At 49.7% G+C, this 19,932-nt stretch overlaps 1 protein-coding gene across 1 annotated transcript in view; it reads left to right on the forward strand.

The window, feature by feature from the left end:
* Positions 1-1,846: 1,846 nt before the first annotated feature.
* UNC13A (unc-13 homolog A) overlaps positions 1,847-19,932 on the forward strand; it is a 74,590-nt gene continuing 56,504 nt past the window's right edge. Inside the window, exon 1 of the mRNA XM_068980053.1 lies at positions 1,847-1,862. Within this exon, the coding sequence (XP_068836154.1) occupies positions 1,847-1,862 (16 nt within the window). The remainder of the gene's footprint in view (positions 1,863-19,932) is intronic.

The raw sequence follows: 19,932 nt of genomic DNA on the forward strand, positions 1-19,932 counted from the left end.
GACATATATTGCTTGAGCTTCTTCTGTATGCTACTGGGCAATGGGGAGACAATGTTTTCTGAGCCCCAGCCCTAGCTTCTAAAGAACTTGCTGCCTGGTTGGGAAACAGACAAGAAAACTGGTATAGGAACAGAAGATGCTGAAGGCCCCAGGGGTGTTCTCCAACCAGCCTTGGGCATCAGGGCTTTCCCAGACGAGGGGACATTTCAGCTGGGAAGGTTAGAGAAAGCAGCCTATACAGGAGAGAGGAAGAGGTGTTTCTGGCAATGGGAACAGTGAGTGCAGAAGCCTGCACAAAAGGTGTGTCAGAGGAATTAAAGACATCTTACTGAGGCACAGTTTTGCAGGCAGATGCTAGAGGAGAAGGGAAGATTGGGAGCCAATCACCGCGCAAGGAGAGCCTTGCGGGCAGAGCTTTCGAAGTACGTCCTCTAATTCGCTACCAGCTGTTGTATGAAGTACTGCTCTAGCGGTTACACCCCGCGGATCCAATCAGCGCCGGTCACCAGGGCGTGGTCAGGGGCGGGGCTGCATCCTGGCTGGCATGCAGGTCCAGGGCGGGAGGCGACCTGCCTAGTGGATTGCAGTCCGGGGAGGAGAACGGGGATTGGAGGGGACATAGGGAAGTCCTGACCTAGTTTCCCACCATCGTACAGATCTGGGACCCCAAACTGCGCCGTACCCGACATCCATACCCTTTCCAAATCAAACGGTCGCCACGGTGTCCGCATCTCCCGTTCCACTGAAGACGCCGCCGTGGAACACAAGGCTGAAGAAGACACAGGGGTCAAGGGTGCCGACCGCATGAGGGGGTCTGGTGAGGTGCAAACTCCAGCTGTGTCCCTCCTCGGCTCTTTGACTTCCCTGTGCCTCAGTTTCCCCGTCGCTTGAACCTGTATCAAAACAGCCGCACCCAGTAGAGGCGCTGTTGGGATTAAAGGAGTTAAAACACTCCCAGCTCGAAGCAGAAGCTCCACGTGCTAAATACGCATCGGGTTAATTATTCTTGTAATTTATCATTTTGCTTTGGAAATCTACTGGCCACAGGCAGCTCTCTCAAGTAGACAACTGCCGGCCATCTGCTTGGGGTCTTCTCAGGGAGAGCATTCCCAACCCAGGCTTCTTTCCAGATGGATCGATTTTAACCACAATAAAGGTGGCATCCTGTTCTTAAACATAATAAAACATGGGTTCTTTTGGGCTTGGCGTTCCCCTTTTGCATTCTAGAGCCCAAGTGTTTATGCATCTGGGTCTCAAACATTTTCAAAGGATTCTCTGCAGGGCACCCGAACTCATACAGACCTGCCTGACAGTGCCTTAATGGTAGTCTTAGAGGCATGACTTCGGGTCCAGCTGTAGCTCCTACTGTCAGCAGTTTGGGCACATGTTTTGGCATTTCTGATCAGTTTCCCACCTGTCAAAGATAACATCACTGAAGCCCCTTTGTCGAGTGTTCTCAGCCCTCTCCCTTGGCTGGGCGGGAGTCCATGGGGTCTTCAGCCAGTCTGGGGTGGGGAGCAGGTCTCGGAAGGGTGGCATGAATGAGGGTGCACGTCTGAGTTGGGGCGTGTCGAGGGCCTTGACTGGGGCAGTGGGGGCAGCGGGGGCCTGGAGACTGGAAAAGGCAGAGGCTTTGGGTTCCTGCTGGTTCCTTCCCTGAGCTGGATCCAGGCCCGAGGGTGGATGAGCCTCCCAAACTCTTGAGATTTTTGCTTTGGACATAAAAAGCATCTCGACTCCAAGAGTCACTCCTTTATGCCTTGATTTAATGGAACTGAAGCGTAAAGGAGTAATGGAATGATTGTACACACCTGGGGAATGGAAATTATTGTATGCACCCGGAAAGATGGCGCATAAGAAAGGTAAGCAAGAACTCAGTAATTGTTGAGAGGGAGCCCTTGCTTTAAAAAACAAACGAACGAAAACTATCATTTTAGAGGATTTGGGAATGTAGGTGTTAAGGGCTGCAGCTGAATTCCCTGGGTTTAAACCCCAACTCTGCCACTTCCTAGCTGTGTGAATTTGGGTATGTGACTTAAAATTTTTGTTCTGTTTCCCTGCCCATATAATCAATTTCGAGATTAAAGGAGTGAACATGTGTAGAGTTTTGCCCAGCACCTGGCACACTGAAGGAACTTGCTAAATAAATTAACTCCTCTCGAGCTGGTACCTCACTCCAGGTGACCCCCAACCGTGGGCATCAGCCGTTGGCCCAGTGCTGCCCCCTGCTGGTCACTCTGGGGACTTTAGACTGAGCCCCGCCTCTGAGGCCGGAGCCCCGCCTGGCCAGTCCCATGGCTTTGCCCCTTTCGAGGCCTCACGCTCTTGGCCAGTTCAATCGCTGTCTTGTATTATTAGCCTCCTGAGGCCAATCCATCATAGCTCATAACCGAGGCATAAAGGGGTAATGGGATGAGCTATGAGGGAGCGCGTCCTCCCTTTGCCTAACCCTTTGGTTAGGACCTTTGTCGGACCTTTGTCCTCAATGTCTCTGCTTTTCAATATGCTGTCTAGGTTGGTCATAGCTTTTCTTCCAAGGAGCAAGTGACTTTTAATTTCATGGCTGCAGTCACCATCTGCAGTGATTCTGGAGCCCAATAAAATAGTCTCTCACTGTTTCCATTATTTCTCCATCTATTTGCCATGAAGTGACGGGACCAGATGCCATGATCTTCGTTTTTTGAATTGAGTTTTAAGCAAACTTGTTCACTCTCCTCTTTCACTTCCTTTTGAAAGTTTAAGTTGCTTTTGAACTGTGGTGTTGGAGAAGACTCTTGAGAGTTCCCTGAGAGCAAGAAGATCAAATCAGTTAATCCTAAAGGAAATCAGTCCTGAATACTCATTTAAGAACTGATGCTAAAGCTGAAGCTCCAATACTTTGGCCACCTGATGCAAAGAACTGACTCACTGGGAAAGACCCTGGTGCTGGGAAAGATCGAGAGCAGGAGGAGAAGGCAATGACAGAGGATGAGATGATTGGATGGTATCACTGACTCGATGGACATGAGTTTGAGCAAGCTCTGGGAGTTGGTGATGGACAGGGAAGCCTGGTGTGCTGCAGTCCATGGGACTGCAAAGAGTTGGACACGACTGAGTGACTGAACTTTCATCAAGAGGCTCTTTAGTTTTTCTTTGCTTTCTGCCATAAGGATGGTGTCATCTGTGTATCTGAGGTTATTGATATAATATTTGCTATGCTCTCTGGTAGGAATGCCCTTCCTCCAATTCTTCAGTGCCTAGGGAGACCTCTTCACTCTCCGGCTTCCTCTCTTCCAGGACACCTTTCCCAGTGTACCAATCAGAGCCTCCTTCCTCTTTAGTCATCTCTCAGCACTGACAGCAGAGATCGGGTTCTTCGGCCCCACATCCTTCTCCCGGACCCCAAGCAGGATCTATCCCCTCCCCAGGCCTTGGACATGGCGTGGATCCAGGCTGTGTTTTTTGAATGAATGAGTGATTACATGAACATCTGTGTTGCATAAACAGCCTATTCCGAGAGTCGGTCCAATCTTACTTTATATCCCAGCCTTGTCTCCCCAATATCTCAGGAACTCAGTCTTCCTATTTGTGAAATGAGCACAGTACTGCACCCACCTCGGGTTGCAGAAGATTAAGGGAAATAGGGTATGTCAGGCACCCAGCACATTGACAAGCACACAGTGGGCCTTCAGGAACCACGTGAGCTCTCTTGTCCTCTCCAATTATGAGAAATAATTATGAGAAACTTGGCCTCAGGACTCATGACCTCCCTCATCTATTGCAGTACCCCCCCATTCCCGACCTGCCCCAGGACAAGGCCGTTGGTAACAGAACTGTCAGAGGAAGAGGAGGATTTGTTCCACAGGACAGTCCCAAGGGCTCTGAATTCCATGTCCCCCACACATAACATTGCTTGCTACCCTGATTACAGGGACTGGAGTCACAGACAGACAAACAGCTGGACGGTGGAAGCCTGAGTTTGATGTCTTGATTTTGGTCCTAGAAGCCAGGCAGCCCTTTACCCTCTGTCTGCACTCTGGCCCCAAGTGGCTACACCCCACCTCATGTTGATGTCTCTCCCATTTGCATCAGCAGCCCAACCTCTCCCCTGAACTTCAGACTCAAATATCCAACTGAACTGGGTATTCTCACTGGGTGCCTTGTAAGCATCTCACATTCAGCCAGTCTGAAGCACAGGTCCCAGTTTCTCTCCCTGAGATCAACTTCTTCATCAGCATGGCAGGTGAATGGCTACACCATCGTTCCGCTCCCCAGGTCCCAAAGCCTGGACTCATTCTCATCACTTCTCTTCCTTCACCCCGCATGTCCAGTCCATCCAGTTGTCCTCTAGGCTCAGGCTTCAGAATGACCCAAACCTGCCCAGCACTCCTGTGGGTCCTGCCAGCCCCTTCCTGGATCCTTCCCTGGCCTTCCACCACTTACATTCCCACCCTGAACATCCCTGCTCCCCTGAGCAGCCTCAGAGAGATCTTTAAAATGATCAATCAGAGATTCTTAAAATGACACTGAGCTCAGCACGGTGCAGTCACCGCTCCCCGCCCCCAACCTGGGCAGTTGGGGCATCAGAGAGAGGTCTGGCATGGGGTTTGTGGGTGAAGATGAGGCCTTGGTGGTCACAAAGTGCCCATGGAGTCTCTGGTCCTGCTGGGTCTGTGTTCTGCCCCCCGGGCTGAGGTCTCATCTCTCCCTCTCAGTCTCCTCCTCTCTGTTTGTCTCTCTGCATCCCAGACTTCTCCCCATATCCCCTAGGCTCTTTATAACCCTTGCTCATCTCCTACCTGTCTCATTCTGCTCCAGCCACACCAGCCTCCTTGGTATTCCTCCAACACACCAGCCATAGTCACACTTCAGGGCCTTTGCGTCTGCTCTGCCCTCTGTCTAGAACCCCGCTCCCCCAACTCTCCCCATGCCTGTCTCCTTCTCCTTCCTTGGGTCTCAGCTCCTGTGTTGCCTCCACCAGGAGGAGGCGGTTACCTTCTCCTCCACCATTTCTATCATGGGACCCTCCCTGTTTTCTTCCTAATTTTCCTTGATTTTCTCTGCTTATTTTTGTTTCCAACTCTCGTGCTAGGGACCATGTCACTTGTTGGGTCCTGTTGACGAGAGTAGTTCCCAGCATCCAGATGGTGCCAAGAAATGTTTGCTGGACAAACTGATTGACATCTGACTCATATCTGTCTCCCCCGTGGAGCTTCGCTCAGTGCCAGAAACAGCACGTGTACCCAATAAGGACTGGAAATTTATCTGAAGACCAAACAGTGTTGCCCTGTGTGGGGATTCTAGAAGCAGCTCTGTTCATTCCCCACTAGAAAGCTGAGCTCAGCAGATTCTGTGGAGGAGGAATTTTCTTATCCAAAGCCCAAACGTCTCCACAGCTTCTCTTGGCACCGGGATTGGAAAGTTTTAAACAGAGCAGAGTCTCTGGGGATGGCCAGGAGCTTGGATGGCTGGGAGGGGTGTGTGTGTGCATTTGGTGGAGTGGGGAAGGGGCGGCTGCACTCTTCCCAGATACGTGTGTCTATATGTGTGTGTTGCACTTTTTACCAGTCTGTGAGCGATCTCCCATCATCTCTCTTTCAACAATTTTTATCTGTGGACTTCATAGGATGGTGGAGAGAAAGTGAGACATCGGAAGCTACGTGAGAGATGGAAGGAGAGATAGATAAAGAGTGCGAGGGAGTTTGCAAAATTCATGAATGTATATGGACAGTGAGGAGAGTCAGGGAAAGAGCGAACCCCAGAGAAGAGAGGGCGAGAGAAAGACAGCAGGGCATAATTAAGTGGAGCGATGAGATAACTCAGATAAATAGCTTTGGAATGAGCCAAGTTGTTGCTGGGAGTGAAATGGGACACCTGGGCTTAAAAATTAATTGGATTTGAGCGATCAATTTATCAGGGTCTTTGGCAAAAGGACAGAGATGAGGGATGGGTGAGAGAGAGAGAATAAGAGAGACCAATGGGTATCAAACATATTAAGAGAGCATAATTCACACTAACAAATTAAAGGTGAAGAGTTACATAGTTATCCTGACTGATGTAGGAAATACAGTTGCTAAAATTCACCACCTGTTCATGATAAAGAAAAAAAATTTTTTTAAAGAAAAACACTTTAACACACTGTAAATAGAAGTAGATCTCCTTTATTTGATTTTCTATTAAAAACCCATAGCAGATATCATATTGAATGGTAAATGTTGAAATGTTTTCTTTCAAATGCAGAACAAGGGAAGGATGCCTGTTACCATGGTGTCTGAGATTGTACTAAAGTACCTGACCTGTATGGTAGGCTAGGAAAAAAAAAAAAAAGAAAGGCCAAAGGACTGGAAAGGAAATGAAAATGTCTGCATTTACAGATGACATCTTTGTGTACAATGAAAATCTCAAAGAATCTGCAGATCTATTTCTTGGATTTACAGAAGGTTAATCAAGTTTCTTAGATACTTGAGCCAATTGCATTTTAAACTCCTGTGACTAACAGGTAAAAAAAAAAAAAGTAACCTAAAAAGACTACTTATTCATAGCCTCAAATATACAAAATTACCTAGAAATAAATCTGAAAAACGAAGACATGGAAGATTTACGGAGGAAACTGTCAGCTTTATTGAAAGATAGACAAATGGAAAGACCTGTATTCACGCTTCAGATGAGTCAATATGAGAAAAGATTCTTCCCTTATTTGGTTTATAGATTCAATGCAATTTCAATCAAAGTCCCAACTGGATTTCTCCACAGAACCCAACAAGCTGAGAGAAAAAGAAGAAGAATGCGGATGCTCTGAGGATGAAAGAATGGCATTATTAGCAGATATCAAGGACAGGTATAAAGTTCTGTAACAGGGATAGATGGTCCCAGGACAGAAGAAAGAGCCAGAACAGACCCCAGGTGGGACAGATACCCCGTAGCACTGTGTACTCTGGTCGCTCTGTGTCCACTGTGAAGTCCACACTTGTACAAAAACTTGCTTTGTGACCGTCTCATTAAAGAGTGTTGGGACAATTGATTATCCACATTGGAAAAAATATGTACAATTGGACTTTATTTCACGCCACACTCCCAAATCAGTTCCAAGAGAGATCAAGCTGCTGCTGCTGCTTCTAAGTCGCTTCAGTCGTGTCCGATTCTGTGCGACCCCACAGATGGCAGCCCACCAGGCTCCCCCGTCCCTGGGATTCTCCAGGCAAGAACACTGGAGTGGGTTGCCATTTCCTTCTCCAATGCATGAAAGTGAAAAGTGAAAGTGAAGTTGCTCAGTCGTGTCCGAGTCTTAGTGACCCCATGGACTACAGCCTACCAGGCTCCTCTGTCCATGGGATTTTCCAGGCAAGAGTACTGGCGTGGAGTGCCATCGCCTTCTCTGAGAGAGATCAAGACTTGACTGTAAATGACAAGGCTTAGGATATAGAAGATGCTATGAAAATATCTTTCTGATCCTGGGACAGGAAAGAATTCCCTGAACAAAACATAATGTCTGTTCATCACAAGAAAAGAAATCTGTCACTATGTATAGTGATGGATGTTAACTAGGCTCCGCATGATGAGCATTTCAAACTGTGTGCAAATATCAAATCATTATGTTGTACATCTGAAACTAATATAATGTTACATGTTGATTATGCCTCAAAGGAAAAAAAAGTGTGCTTACTGTAAAGGTAAATATTGATCAAGTGGAAGAATTTAAAATTAAATCCATAGAGACAGAAAACAGATTAATGGTTGCCAGGGCCTCAGGGGAGAGGGGCACAGGGAGTGCCTGCTGGTGGGGATGGAATGTTTTAGTTCTAGACAGAAGTAGTGCTGGTTTTTCCAGCGGTCATGTGTGGATGTGAGAGTTGGACTATAAAGAAAACTGAGCGCCGAAGAATTGATGCTTTTGAACTGTGGTGTTGGAGAAGGCTCTCGAGAGTCCCTTGGACTGCAAGGAGATCCAACCAGTCCATCCTATAGGAAATCAGTCCTGAATATTCACTGGAAGGACTGATGCTGAAGCTGAAACTCCAATACTTTGGCCACCTGATGCAAAGAACTGACTCATTTGAAAAGACCCTGATGCTGGGAAAGATTGAAGGCAGGAGGAGAAGGGGATGACAGAGGATGAGATGGTTGGATGGCATCACTGACTCAATGGACATGGGTTTGAGTGAACTCTGGGAGTTGGTGACGGACAGGGAGGCCTGGCGTGCTGCAGTCCATGGGGTTGCAAAGAGTCAGACATGACTGAGCGACTGAACTGCACTGAACCAAGTAGTGCTTGCCCAGCATTGTGAATATGCTAAATGCCGCTGAACTGTCCACTTTAATGTATGAAAATGGTAAATTTTGTGATGTTTATTTTATGACAGTAAGATAAAGGAAATTAAAATTAAGAGCTTCTTAGAAATTTCCACTCACCACTTCCATTCACTGCTTCACTCATGGTGAATTCCCTCCCCACGAGTGTGGGCTGGGCTTAGTGATTTGCTTACAAATGACAGAGCAGGGAAAGGTGAAAATGATAGCTTGAGAGTAGATAAACTTGGCAGATAACACTTTACCCAGGTGATCAAAATTAACATGCTCTGTGACGTCATTGGCCATCAGGGACCTCCAGTATGAAATGATGTGGAGGGAACCCCAGCTCTGCAGTCTTCCTCCCGAACCCAATAACCCCAGTCTAATCATGAGAAAATATCAGATGAACCCAGATCAGGGGGCTTTCAACAAAATACCTGACCAGTGCTCTTCAAAATTATCAAGGCCATGAAAAATGAGGCAAGACTAAAGAAACTCACAGAGAGGAGGAGACCAAGGAGATCAGATGACTAAATGCAGCATAGGAGCCTGGATTGGATCCTGGACCAGAAAGAGACTATTAGTGGAAAAACTAGTGAAATATAAAGTTTGCAATTTAGTTAACAATAAGTGAATAATAAATGCCAATGTTGATTTTTAGTTTTGACATATGTATCTTGTAGGGCTTTCCAGGTGGTACAGTGGTAAAGAATCTGCCTGCCACAGCAGGAGATGCAAGAGATGCAAGTTCAATCCCTGGGTTGAGAAGATCCCCTGGAGTAGGAAATAGCAACCCACTCCGGTATTCTTCCCCGGAAAATCCCATGGACGGAGGAGCCTGGTAAGCCACAGTACATGAGGTACGGAGAGTCAGACACGACTGAGCAACTGAGTGTGATGTACCTTGTAACCATATGTAAGATGTTAATATTAGTGGAGGCTGGATGAAGGATATGCAGAAATGCTCCGTGCTTTTTAGAGCTCTGTACTTCTGCAGCTTTTTTATACATCCAACATCTTTCCAAAATAAAAAGGTTATTTTAAAAATTAAGAGCTTCTGTTGAGAAAATGACGCCATGAATAGAATAGAAACAAGCCACAAAATTGGAGATTTTTACAACACATGAAACCAACAAAAGATTCATAACTACAAATCAATAGGAAAAGACCATCATATTTTTTTAAATAAAAGACTTCAACAGGCATTTCACCCTAATAAGAAACCAAAAAATTACATAAAGTGTTCTACTTTATGAGCAATCAAAAAGCTAATCAAGACCAAAATGAGGCACCATTTCACCCTTTCTGTTTTGGAACAATTTAAAAACCCAGACAACTCAAAGTGTTGGCAAGGATGTGGAACAGTCAGATGCTTATATGATGCTATTGCAACGTAAATTGCTGAAGCCACATCAAAACAAGTTGAATATTGTTTCATGAAGCCAAGTATGTAGGTGTTTTATGATCAAGCTATCACTACTCACACGTACCAGCCTACATTTCTGAGAATGGTTATAAAAGCTGTGTTTGTGATAATCCCAGTGGGCAAACAACCTTAAAGTTCACCAACTGGAAAATAGATAAAGATGTACTAATCAGGAGCTTCTCTGGCAATCCAGGATTAAGACTCCTCGCTTCCACTGCAGAGGGAATGGGTTCAATCCCTGGTTGGAGAACTAAGGTCCTGCATTCCATATAATTAAGTAAACAAACACTTTAATAAAATATAATAGGTCAGAGGAATACTATACAGCAGTGAAAATGCATGCTCTACAGCTAACCATGGAAACTCAGATGAATATCAGTAAAATCGTGTTGCACACACACACACTCAAAGTTAAAAGAATGTGAATTTTATTCTAGTTGTGTCAAGTAAAAAACATACAAACCATGATAAATATGTGGTAAAACTATGAGGAAAAGTAGGAGAATGAAAAGCAAAATTCAACATAGTTCATCCTTCAGAGATGAGACAATAGATTGGGGAGGGGCAGCGGCCCACAGGAGCTTCCACTGTGAGGATACTGTTCTGTACTCAAGCACCTGTCATCGCTGCTCCTTATTCCTTATGCTTGCTCCTTGGAACAAAAGCTATGACAAACCTAGACAGCATATTAAAAAGCAGAGACATCACTTTACCGACGAAAGTCCATATAGCCAAAGCTTTGGTTTTTCAAGTTGTATTGATGTGAGAGTTGGACCATAAAGAAGGCTGAATGTTGAAGAATTGATGCTTTGGGGCTCTGGTGTTGGAGGAGACTTTTGAGAGTCCCTTGGACTGCAAGGGGATCAAACCAGTCAATCCTAAAGGAAATCAACCCTGAATATTCATTGGAAGGACTGAAGCTGAAGCTCCAATACTTTGCCCACCTGATTTGAAGCACTGACTCGTTAGAAAAGACCCTGATGCTGGGAAAGATTGAAGGCAGGAGAAGGGGATGATATGACAAGATGGTTGGATGGCATCACTGACTCAATGGACATGAGTTTGAGCATGCTCTGAGAGATGGTGAAGGACAAGGAAGCCTGGCGTGCTGCAGTCCATGGGGTCACAAAGAGTCAGACACGACTGAGTGGCTGAACAACAACAAATTCCTTACCTATGGTTAATGGATATGGAATAAAAAATGTTAAAGCAATGAGAATCACAACAATGGTTAGTGTTATACATTACTATTCCAAGTGCTTTCAGGTGTTAATTTATACAGTATATCCTGCAACTCTATGAAGGAGTTCCTGTTACCTCTTTTACAGGCAGGGAAACTGAGGCAGAGTGGTCACATGACTTGTCTGAGGTCATGCTGGTGATTACAGGCAGAGTTGGGTTTTGAACTCAGGCTTCACTAACTCCATATACATCTTGTGTTGATGAAGTTCCTTCATATATGTTGGGGGCTGGTGACTCTCTGGGGCTCAGCCTCTGGGACTGTTCTAGGTACTGGCATTACAGACTGAACAGGTTTGCTGGCCACCAGCTCACTTGGAACTGGCGGGTCAGATGTGTGGAGAGAGATGGTGAGCAGAGCTATGCTGGGGTCAGGGCCCAACCAGAGGAAGAGTTGGACTCCAGGGGAGTCCAGAAAGGTGGAGTCAGGGCTCAGTTTGGGGGAATTAGGTAAGGCTTTCTGGAGAAGGATATATTCAAACTGGGCATTGATGGATGAATAGGAGTTGCCAGTTACACAAGGGAGTGAAGGATGGAATCCAGTCCAAGTGTGTGCAAAGATCCACAGGCTGAGCAAAACAGGGACACAGAGAGACCTAAACAGGACGTGGCAGAGACACAGAGAGACTGGAGAGAGAGAAGCACAGAGGGAGACACATTACCGAGAGAGACCGGGAGTCAGAGAGGAGAACAGAGAGACCCAGAGAGGGAGACAGAGAGACAGAGGCAAAGAGACAGAAATAGAGATACTCAGAAAGAGCAGAGAGACAGCCAAGATCTCGAGGTTGAGAGCTAAACGAGAAACGAAAACACGTAGAATCAGAAGGGAATCTGCGTGGTGGCCGCCCTCAGCCCCCACCCCGCTCCGGCCCTTTAAACCCCACCCCCACCCCTGGAGCTCGCTGCGCCCGCGCCCCATCAGGCGTCCGTGGGCTCCGCCCGCCAGGCTCGCATCAGCACCACGTCAGGAGCTGTCCGCGCCCCCGGTGCTGAACCAAGATGGCCGGCGGCGGAGGCCGGGCCCCGGCGTGAGCTGAGCGAGCGCGGGCTGCAGCCCCCGCCATGCCCCACCCCAGCGGCAGCTAAACCTGACCTGACAGAGCCGGCCCGCCGGCGACTCTGGAGACATGTCTCTGCTTTGCGTTGGAGGTAGGAGGCGAGGCTGCGGGACGGGGAGCCGGTGTGGACCCGAACTGGGCTCGGGGTCCGTGTGGATGCGGCTGGGCTCCTGAGGGGGTGACCCGCGTACACGCGGCTTGACTTCTGAGGGGGTGGCCCTTGTAGACGAGTCAGGGTGCCTGAGAAGGTGATCCGTGTAGACACAGCTGGGCTCTCAGGGGGTCCTGGTTGCCGCTGCTGGGGTCGTGTGGACACGGCTGAACGCGGAGGCCCGTGTGGACGCGGGCGAGGGTTCGGGGCTCCATCTGGAAACGGTCTAGTCTGGGTTGTCTGTGTTGAATAAGTTATTAGCGGCTTCGTGTGGAAGGAGCGGGGTAGTTCGAATGAATCCTACAGGGTCCTTGGAAGGAGTCTTGTCCTGTGGGCTGGGCTGCGGACCCGCCTCGGAATTCGGAGAGGAGTGCAGGGGGAGCGGTCTCCAAGCCCTGGGCGTGTAAGATTTGAGTAGAGGGGCTTGACTATTAGGACTACCGGTGAGCTCTAGGTACTCCTCACCCTGGGAGTGGAAAGGACTAGGGGAGGAGGCCGGGGAGACCCCTTCCAGCCTCCTAAGAGAGCTGTGATGGAGGGGTCTGGAGGCGCTTTTCCAGTTAACTCTTTGGTTTCCCTAATGGGGGCTGGGGGAGTCGCCTGAGGGCCTCACCCTCTCCGCCTCTTTGGCCCCACCGAACAAACACCTATCCGACCTTCTCCGCAGGGAGCCGACCCCTTGCAAGTGCAGTACCCCCTGCACCCCTCACGGCCCATCCTCACCTCACCCACTTTGCGCTGGAGGGAGGGAAGGAGGGAGGGAGAGGTGGGGTGGAGCTATTTTGGGGCCAGAACGCCATCTGCACCGAGGCCCACGCCCAGGCCCACGCTCTGCTTTTGGGTGGGTGGAGTGAGAGATTCCGGAGGGGCATGACTCCTTCCTTCCCCCCTCAAGCCGCCGCCGCACCCCTGAGGCAGGTTAGGGGAGAAGCCAGCTCACCTGGACCAAGGCGCCTGGGGCACTCCTGAGTTCTCAGCAGGGGACCTTTGCGGGGAGGGGTGGTAGCCCAACCAGGGTTCAAGACTTATAGAGGTCTCAACCTTGGGTTTTAAGTACCGAGGTCCGCCTCCCCTCACTTCTACTCCCTTCCAGAAGGCGGAGGTGGAAGAAGAGGTGTATCGGCCAAGCCTGAGCCGGCAGGCTTCAGGACACCTTAGGCAGCCCGGAGTGTGATGTGTGTGTGTGATGTGTGCGTGTGTGTGTGTGTGTGAAAGAGAATGAGAGAGAGAAATCTAGAGAGGGGGAGAGAGAGAGAGAGAGAAGGATGATGAACCCCGGCCTTCTCCTGGACCCTGGTGGGAAGGCCCGGGAGCCGGGAACCGCCCCCGCTGCCCCTCCCCCTTCCTCCCCTCCCCCTGTGCTGTGACTCTCCATTCACAAACCCAACCCCGCCCGCCCGCTCCCCGCCGCGGTGGCTTCCCGTGTACTGCTAGCGCGGGGCTGTGCTGGCGTGGACGCGGGTGTTCTTAAAGGGACAGGTGCCTCCTTTCCTTGAACTCATTCCTGATGGGCGGGGCTGATGGTGGGCGAAGGGCCAGTAAAATCAAAAGTCAACTCGTTCAGCCCTTAGCCTGCGGAGTTAGGAGAGCAGACCCCCATGCATCCCTCACAGTCTAGGCCCAAGGGGAGGGGGAGGTGAACATCCAAACCCCCTACTGGCCCCTCCCCCCTTCTCTGAACTGCCTAACACTTGAGAGGGGATAGCCCTGGAGGAGGGGGTCAATGTGGGTTCCTGGCTGACTCCTCCAAGCTCACTCTCCTCTGCCCCCTAGCCCCATCTCTTCTCTGAAATCTCACCCTTAACTCTGATGCAAACTGGAGTCTTGGCTACAGGGGTGGTGTGAAGTGGAGGCAGTAAGAGGGGTGAGAAAGAATTGTATTGGATGACTTTGTGGAACTTACAGGGAAGGAGTCATCAGCAGAGTAGAGGGGGCTCCCTGGGAGGAGTAAGAAAGGGGATGAGGTGGGAAGTAGAGCCCTGAGGTGTAGAGAGAACAGTTGATGCTGGGAGAGGCTCTGTGTGTGGGGGGGGAGGGCGGGGGTGGTGACCGGGAGAAGCAGGGAGAGGAAGAATTGCTGAAGGCAGTGGGAGTGATGCCCAGAGTGGGAGGTCTTGAAGGCTGAGGGGGAAGGGGGAAGGATCAGGGCTTTCCTTGAATCTGAGTTCATCCTCAGAGTTGAGGAAATACCTGCCCCTGACCCAGGGACCCACCCATGTTTGCCCACACCGGCGTACACTGGGGCCCATACATTCACACTCAAGCTTGCCTGCCTTGTGTGAACAGAAGTGCTTAGGATTCACCAAGTCTCTATGAAGACCATGTGCCTGTGACTGCGCATTCATGGACACATGTGCAGATTCACACACCCATTGACACACACATACATGTACACTGGACACAGTCTGTGCCACAGACATGGTCCCCATGATCCAGGCATGTGTATCTGCACACATACACACACACACACAGATATCCACACATGTTTGAAGCATGTTTACAGCATCCATGTCATCTAAATATCAACCCGTGCCCTAACACTCAGGCTTGTACCTATGTATACCTGTTAGGGCCCCAAATCACAAGAGACACGTATGTACACAAGAGTACATGCCAAGGCCATATAGGTACACACATGATAACCCTCCCCTGGTCTTTCAAAGTTGTCGCTTTGAACAGCTGGCAGATGATGCACTCACACACACTCTAATATATGTAGCTTCAGAGGAGTCTGCACGTGTATGCAAGTGAACAAAAATACACATGCTATACAACTGCATAGTGCACACACACACACACAACATGTGTTTCTATTTAACATATGACTCAAAAGCCTGCACATACCTAAGCTCACACCAGCATGTCCCACATACAGTCACATCCCACTCCCCAGCACATATGTGCAGACCCTCACCTGCACTCAGATGGTACACATGTGTAATTATCCCATCACACCACACGTGTAGACACAGACACTCATGTACACTCACTTGCCTACCCTGGTAACATGAGCAAATACACGTTCAAGCACACACAATGCAATTCTTGTGTGCATATCCTGAACTTACATATGGGAGACTACACTGTGTAGACCTGGCCTCTGCCCCCTCTCATTTCTTTATGTAGAGCCCCATTGCCCCTTGCCAACCTTAATTCACTTTCTTAGTCTCGGCAGAGTCCTGAGGCTGCTAATAGCAAGTGCCACTTAACTCCTTTGTGAATTTACTCATATATTTACTCAGCAAGCATTGAGTACCCACTATATGCCAGGCACTGATCCTGGCTCTTGGAACTCAACCTTACCCCTGGCCTCATGCTGGGGGAGTCAGATTGGGAGAGGTGGGAAGCTAAGGAGAAGGGTTTCCATGGCCCCTTTGCTCTGGCAAGCCTACCCCATTCCTATCATCACCATTTGCCTGTGTCTCAGAAGATGAGGGGAAACTGAGCAGAAGAGAGATCTTGCTCTAGGTGGAGGGCATATGCAAAAACATGATGGTAGTGCTTTGGTTCCAGACCACCCTATATGCTTTGTGGCATTTTGCTAGGCCACTCAATGTTTAAAAGGCTTCATAAATATTTGATGACTGAATGTGCCATATAAATTAGCAATGCATTTGAAGGTGAGTTTGCCTCACAACTAATAATGATATCTACAACAAGTTCCATCTGTCCAGCATTCCACAGGCATAGTTTTGAGGATTTTTATGCCCATTGCCCACTTTAATCCTCAGAGCAACCCACTTTACAGATGAGGAAAACTGAGGCCCATGGAAGTTCAACAACTTGCCTGGTGCCACAGAGTCAGAGGTGTAGCTGCCTGACTCCACAGTCTACTAGGACTGAAGGGTGAAGGTCTCGGCTACTCAGCCTTCAGGACCTGGAGACACCTAAGTCCTTGTCATGGGGTGAGAATCTGTCTCAGGTTCATCCTTTTCCTTCATCCACTCAGTAAACAAACACACCATGATTTCCCCATTCATCATGGCTGTTCTCCTGCCTCTCTCCCAGGAAACCTTCACAAATCCCTCTGCCTCTTGCTGCCCTGTTTCTGATACCATCCAGCCAGTGGGTGAGGGAACTGCATCTGGGTATTTGCTTTCACCACCCTTTTAGAATGCCTCTGGTTTTGGCTCTGATTCACCTTCAGGGCTGCAATCTTAGCTATCTGCCTATCTTGCACGTCACTTTCCTCCTGCATACAATGGGTTTCCTCTGTGAATTTATTTTATTTTTAGATTTATCAACTTACCTGTTGAGGTGCTGACCAGGACATCCTGAGTCCAGAAGGCCTGGGTTTGAATCCGCAAATCCACACTTCCTGGAAAGTCCCACATCTTTTTCATTCCTCAGTGTGTCTATCTGTAGAATGGGCACACTAATAGTGTCCACTGCCTAGATCTACTGGAACTCTCCGGTCAGATGAGGCATGCAGAGATACTGGTATGATGCATGGCTTGTGGAAAGTTTCAATAAGTGTGAGCCAAAGGCAGGAAAAATCAATGATGGTGTTTTTATTAATGGGGACTAAAAGCTCCGTGAGTGTAGGGCATTTCCTGAGAGCTCACTGCGTTCTCAGGCCTGAGGATGGCTCAGTGATACACAGGGGGGCAAAAGAAGTACCAATTCTTTGCAGGTACTTGGGTAGGGATGAAAAGTTCAGCACCGCGGACAGTTCAGAGAGAAGCCATAGATTTCAGCACCGTGGACAGCACAGTTCCGCGTGGCGGGACCCGCTCTCAGTGGGGGACTGCTGGAGGAGGCAATGACGTCATTCTTTCAATGACCAGTATTTAATAAGCACCTACTATATGCCAGACACGGAGAAGGCAATGGCACCCCACTCCAGTACTCTTGCCTGGAAAATCCCATGGACGGAGGAGCCTGGTGGGTTGCAGTCCATGGGGTCGCTGAGTCGGGCACAACTGAGCGACTTCACTTTGACTTTTCACTTTCATGCATTGGAGGAGGAAATGGCACCCCACTCCAGCATTCTTGCCTGGAGAATTCCAGGGATGGCGGAGCCTGGTGGGCTGCCGTCTATGGGGTCGCAGAGAGTCGGACACGATTGAAGCGACTTAGCAGCAGCGTGTGCCAGACATAGTTCTAAGTGGTGCTTGGTAAACAACACTGACTATCTGTCAAGGTTCTTGGTGTGTTTTTTTCACCTATGGCTTCAATTGGGTTCTGGCTTATTTCTGTCCATGGATGATGTGAGTCCTCATTTATTCTCTCCCAGATGCCAAGTCAGAGGGACCAATGTCCTCATCACAAAGTCCATGTCTAGTACAGACATCGCATATTAAATACCAGACTTCCTAGAATCCAGTTTTGAATTCTCTATGCTTCCCTTCTACCACTTGTAGTGTCTTCTGACACCCCATAAGCATCTCCTGAGGGTGGGCTTTTGGAAAGTGAAAGTCGCTCACTTGTGTCTGACTCTTTGTGACCCCATGGACTATACAGTCCATGGAATTCCCCTGGCCAGAATACTGGAGTGGGTAGCCTTTCCCTTCTCCAGGGGATCATCCCAACCTAGGGATCGAACCAGGGTCCCCTGCATTGCAGGTGGATTCTTTACCAACTAAGCTATCAGGGAAGAACCTCCTGTGGGTGGGCTTTTTGCTGCTTCCACTGATGGCTGGAACTCTCTCTTCCTCCACTCCCACCACCAGGCCTGGCAGGTTAATGGACCCCAAGGACTGGAGTCTATCTCAATTAGAATCCAGAGTCGTCCAGGCCAGGGGGTACACTTAAAATTCAACCAAATAATAAAGATACTAGTGCTGGTAATAATAATAGGAACAACAGTATAATAATGCTAATGCTAATAATTAAGAAGAAAGGGGAGAAGGCAGAAGAGGAAGGAAGAAAGGAAGAGGAGGAGGAGAAACTGAGACTAAGTAGGGCCATTTTCTAGATACAGAAACTGAGGCCCAGAGCCTGGCAGTGCCAATGCCTTGCTCCCACCTCCACTGGCTCTGCCCCCGCCAACAACTGCCTGTGCAACCACATTAATCAGCCAGCACCGATGGGCTGCTGCGGGGTGGGGTGGGCAGGGACCGAGAAGTCCGCAGGCTGCTGACCTGGTCGTGACGCGGTATCTCCAGCCCAGTGGGCACCTCCCCCACTCAGCACTCCCCGCGGTCGCGTAGCTCACGCCCTCGGCGCCCACGTTATAAATAGCCCGGTGCTTGTGACCAGGAGCTCGGGAAGGAAGGGCGGGGCTTCCGCCCTGGTGACCCCGATACCGCGGGCAGGAGGAAGGCGGCGGGGCGGAGATGTGATGACAATGCTTGCTGACGGGGAGGAGAGATGGGGAGAGAGCCGTGACTCTTTCTCCGAGCCCCTGCCTCCAAGCCCTCTCTTCCTACAGAGCCCCTCCCCCAGGCTACCCGCCCCTCCATTCCCTTCCCTCTGCCTGTGTCCCCTCCCCCATCGTGAGCCTCCTCCAGCTCTCTGAGCCCCCATCCCTTAGTCCCCTACCTTAATCCTCCTTGCCTCATGAACCCCCTTCTCTGATTCTCCATTCTTCTCTGAACTCCATCTCCCACCCTGAGTCTGACCCTCCTCCCTCTGAGTCCCCGTGATGAACAAACAGTGATGTCCTCACCCTGGATTTTCTGAAGGGCCCTGGGGCCCTGCTGTTAGAGCTAGAGCTCTCTGACAATCCCCCACTGCCAGTGGACCCCAACTGAGCCCTTTACCCTCTGGCCGAGAAAGGATTAGGGAGGAGGGAAGGGAGAGAGACTGGGGGACTAGGAACCAGAGAGACAGAGGCAGAGGGAGAAAGGGAAGAAGACAGAAAGGTAACAGGAGTGGAGAGACACAGAACTGGAAGGAGGGAGGCAGGGAGAGACCTTCTTCCTGGAGGAGAGGAGGAAGGACGGACCCTGGACAACTCGCTTCCTTCCCCTCTGAGACCTGCCCCTCATAGAACTGCAGGGGCCCAGGTTGGGTCAGACACCAGTGAGTCCCTCTGATCCCCCAGGGCCAGGCACCTACCTGCCTCTGGTACCTGCTCCCAACTTTTCTTTCCCAACCCTGCCTCTCCTTTCTGCAGCATCTCCCCTGCCCACCCTCTCTAGTGGAAATCTGTGTGTCTCTTTCTGTCTCTCTGTGTCTGTCTGACTCTCATGTCTTTTCGCCCCTCACTTCTCCCCCCTCGTTTTCCTTTCTCTCCTGTTGATGGCCCCCTGTGTGCCTTTCTAAGCCTCTGTGTCTCTCCCATCCTTCTCCCTCCGCATCCTCCCCATGCACCCTCCTCCCCCTTTACAGAGTCGTTAGGTTTGCCCGCTGAAGCTCTCCCAGGAGGGAGGCCTGGAGCTCCTGCTGGGCACTGTCCTAAGGGCCCCTAAGCCTCACTCAGTCCCAGGGGTGAGGGGCTAGGTGGGTGGGCTCTCTGTAGCCTGGGTGGGGCCAAAGGCATGAGAGAGGGGCGTGTGGGACAGGGAGAGGGACCTTGTGGGAGAGAGAACTTTGCATGTGCAGTTATGTGCCTCAAGTGGGAAGATTTTGGATGTGGAAGAAAGAGACACAGAGAGAGAGAGAGATGGAAGCCCAGAGAGGGGGGGTTCACTTGCCCAGAGTCACACAGCACCATAGTCTGAATCCAGCTCCACCTGACTCCATGCTGAATCAGGGCTCAACTTTCCTAATGCCCAGTCAAGGGCTCTATCTGCCTTCTGCTTTCCAAAACCAAATCCAGGTATAGTGGGTATTTGCATTTAAAATCTGGGTCTTAGGGTGATGGTGGTGTTGGTATAGGAAGGCGCTCATTCCCTCTTCTGCTC

This window comes from Capricornis sumatraensis, chromosome 9, assembly GCF_032405125.1.
Source record: "Capricornis sumatraensis isolate serow.1 chromosome 9, serow.2, whole genome shotgun sequence".
In the NCBI taxonomy this organism is placed as follows: Eukaryota; Metazoa; Chordata; class Mammalia; order Artiodactyla; family Bovidae; genus Capricornis; species Capricornis sumatraensis.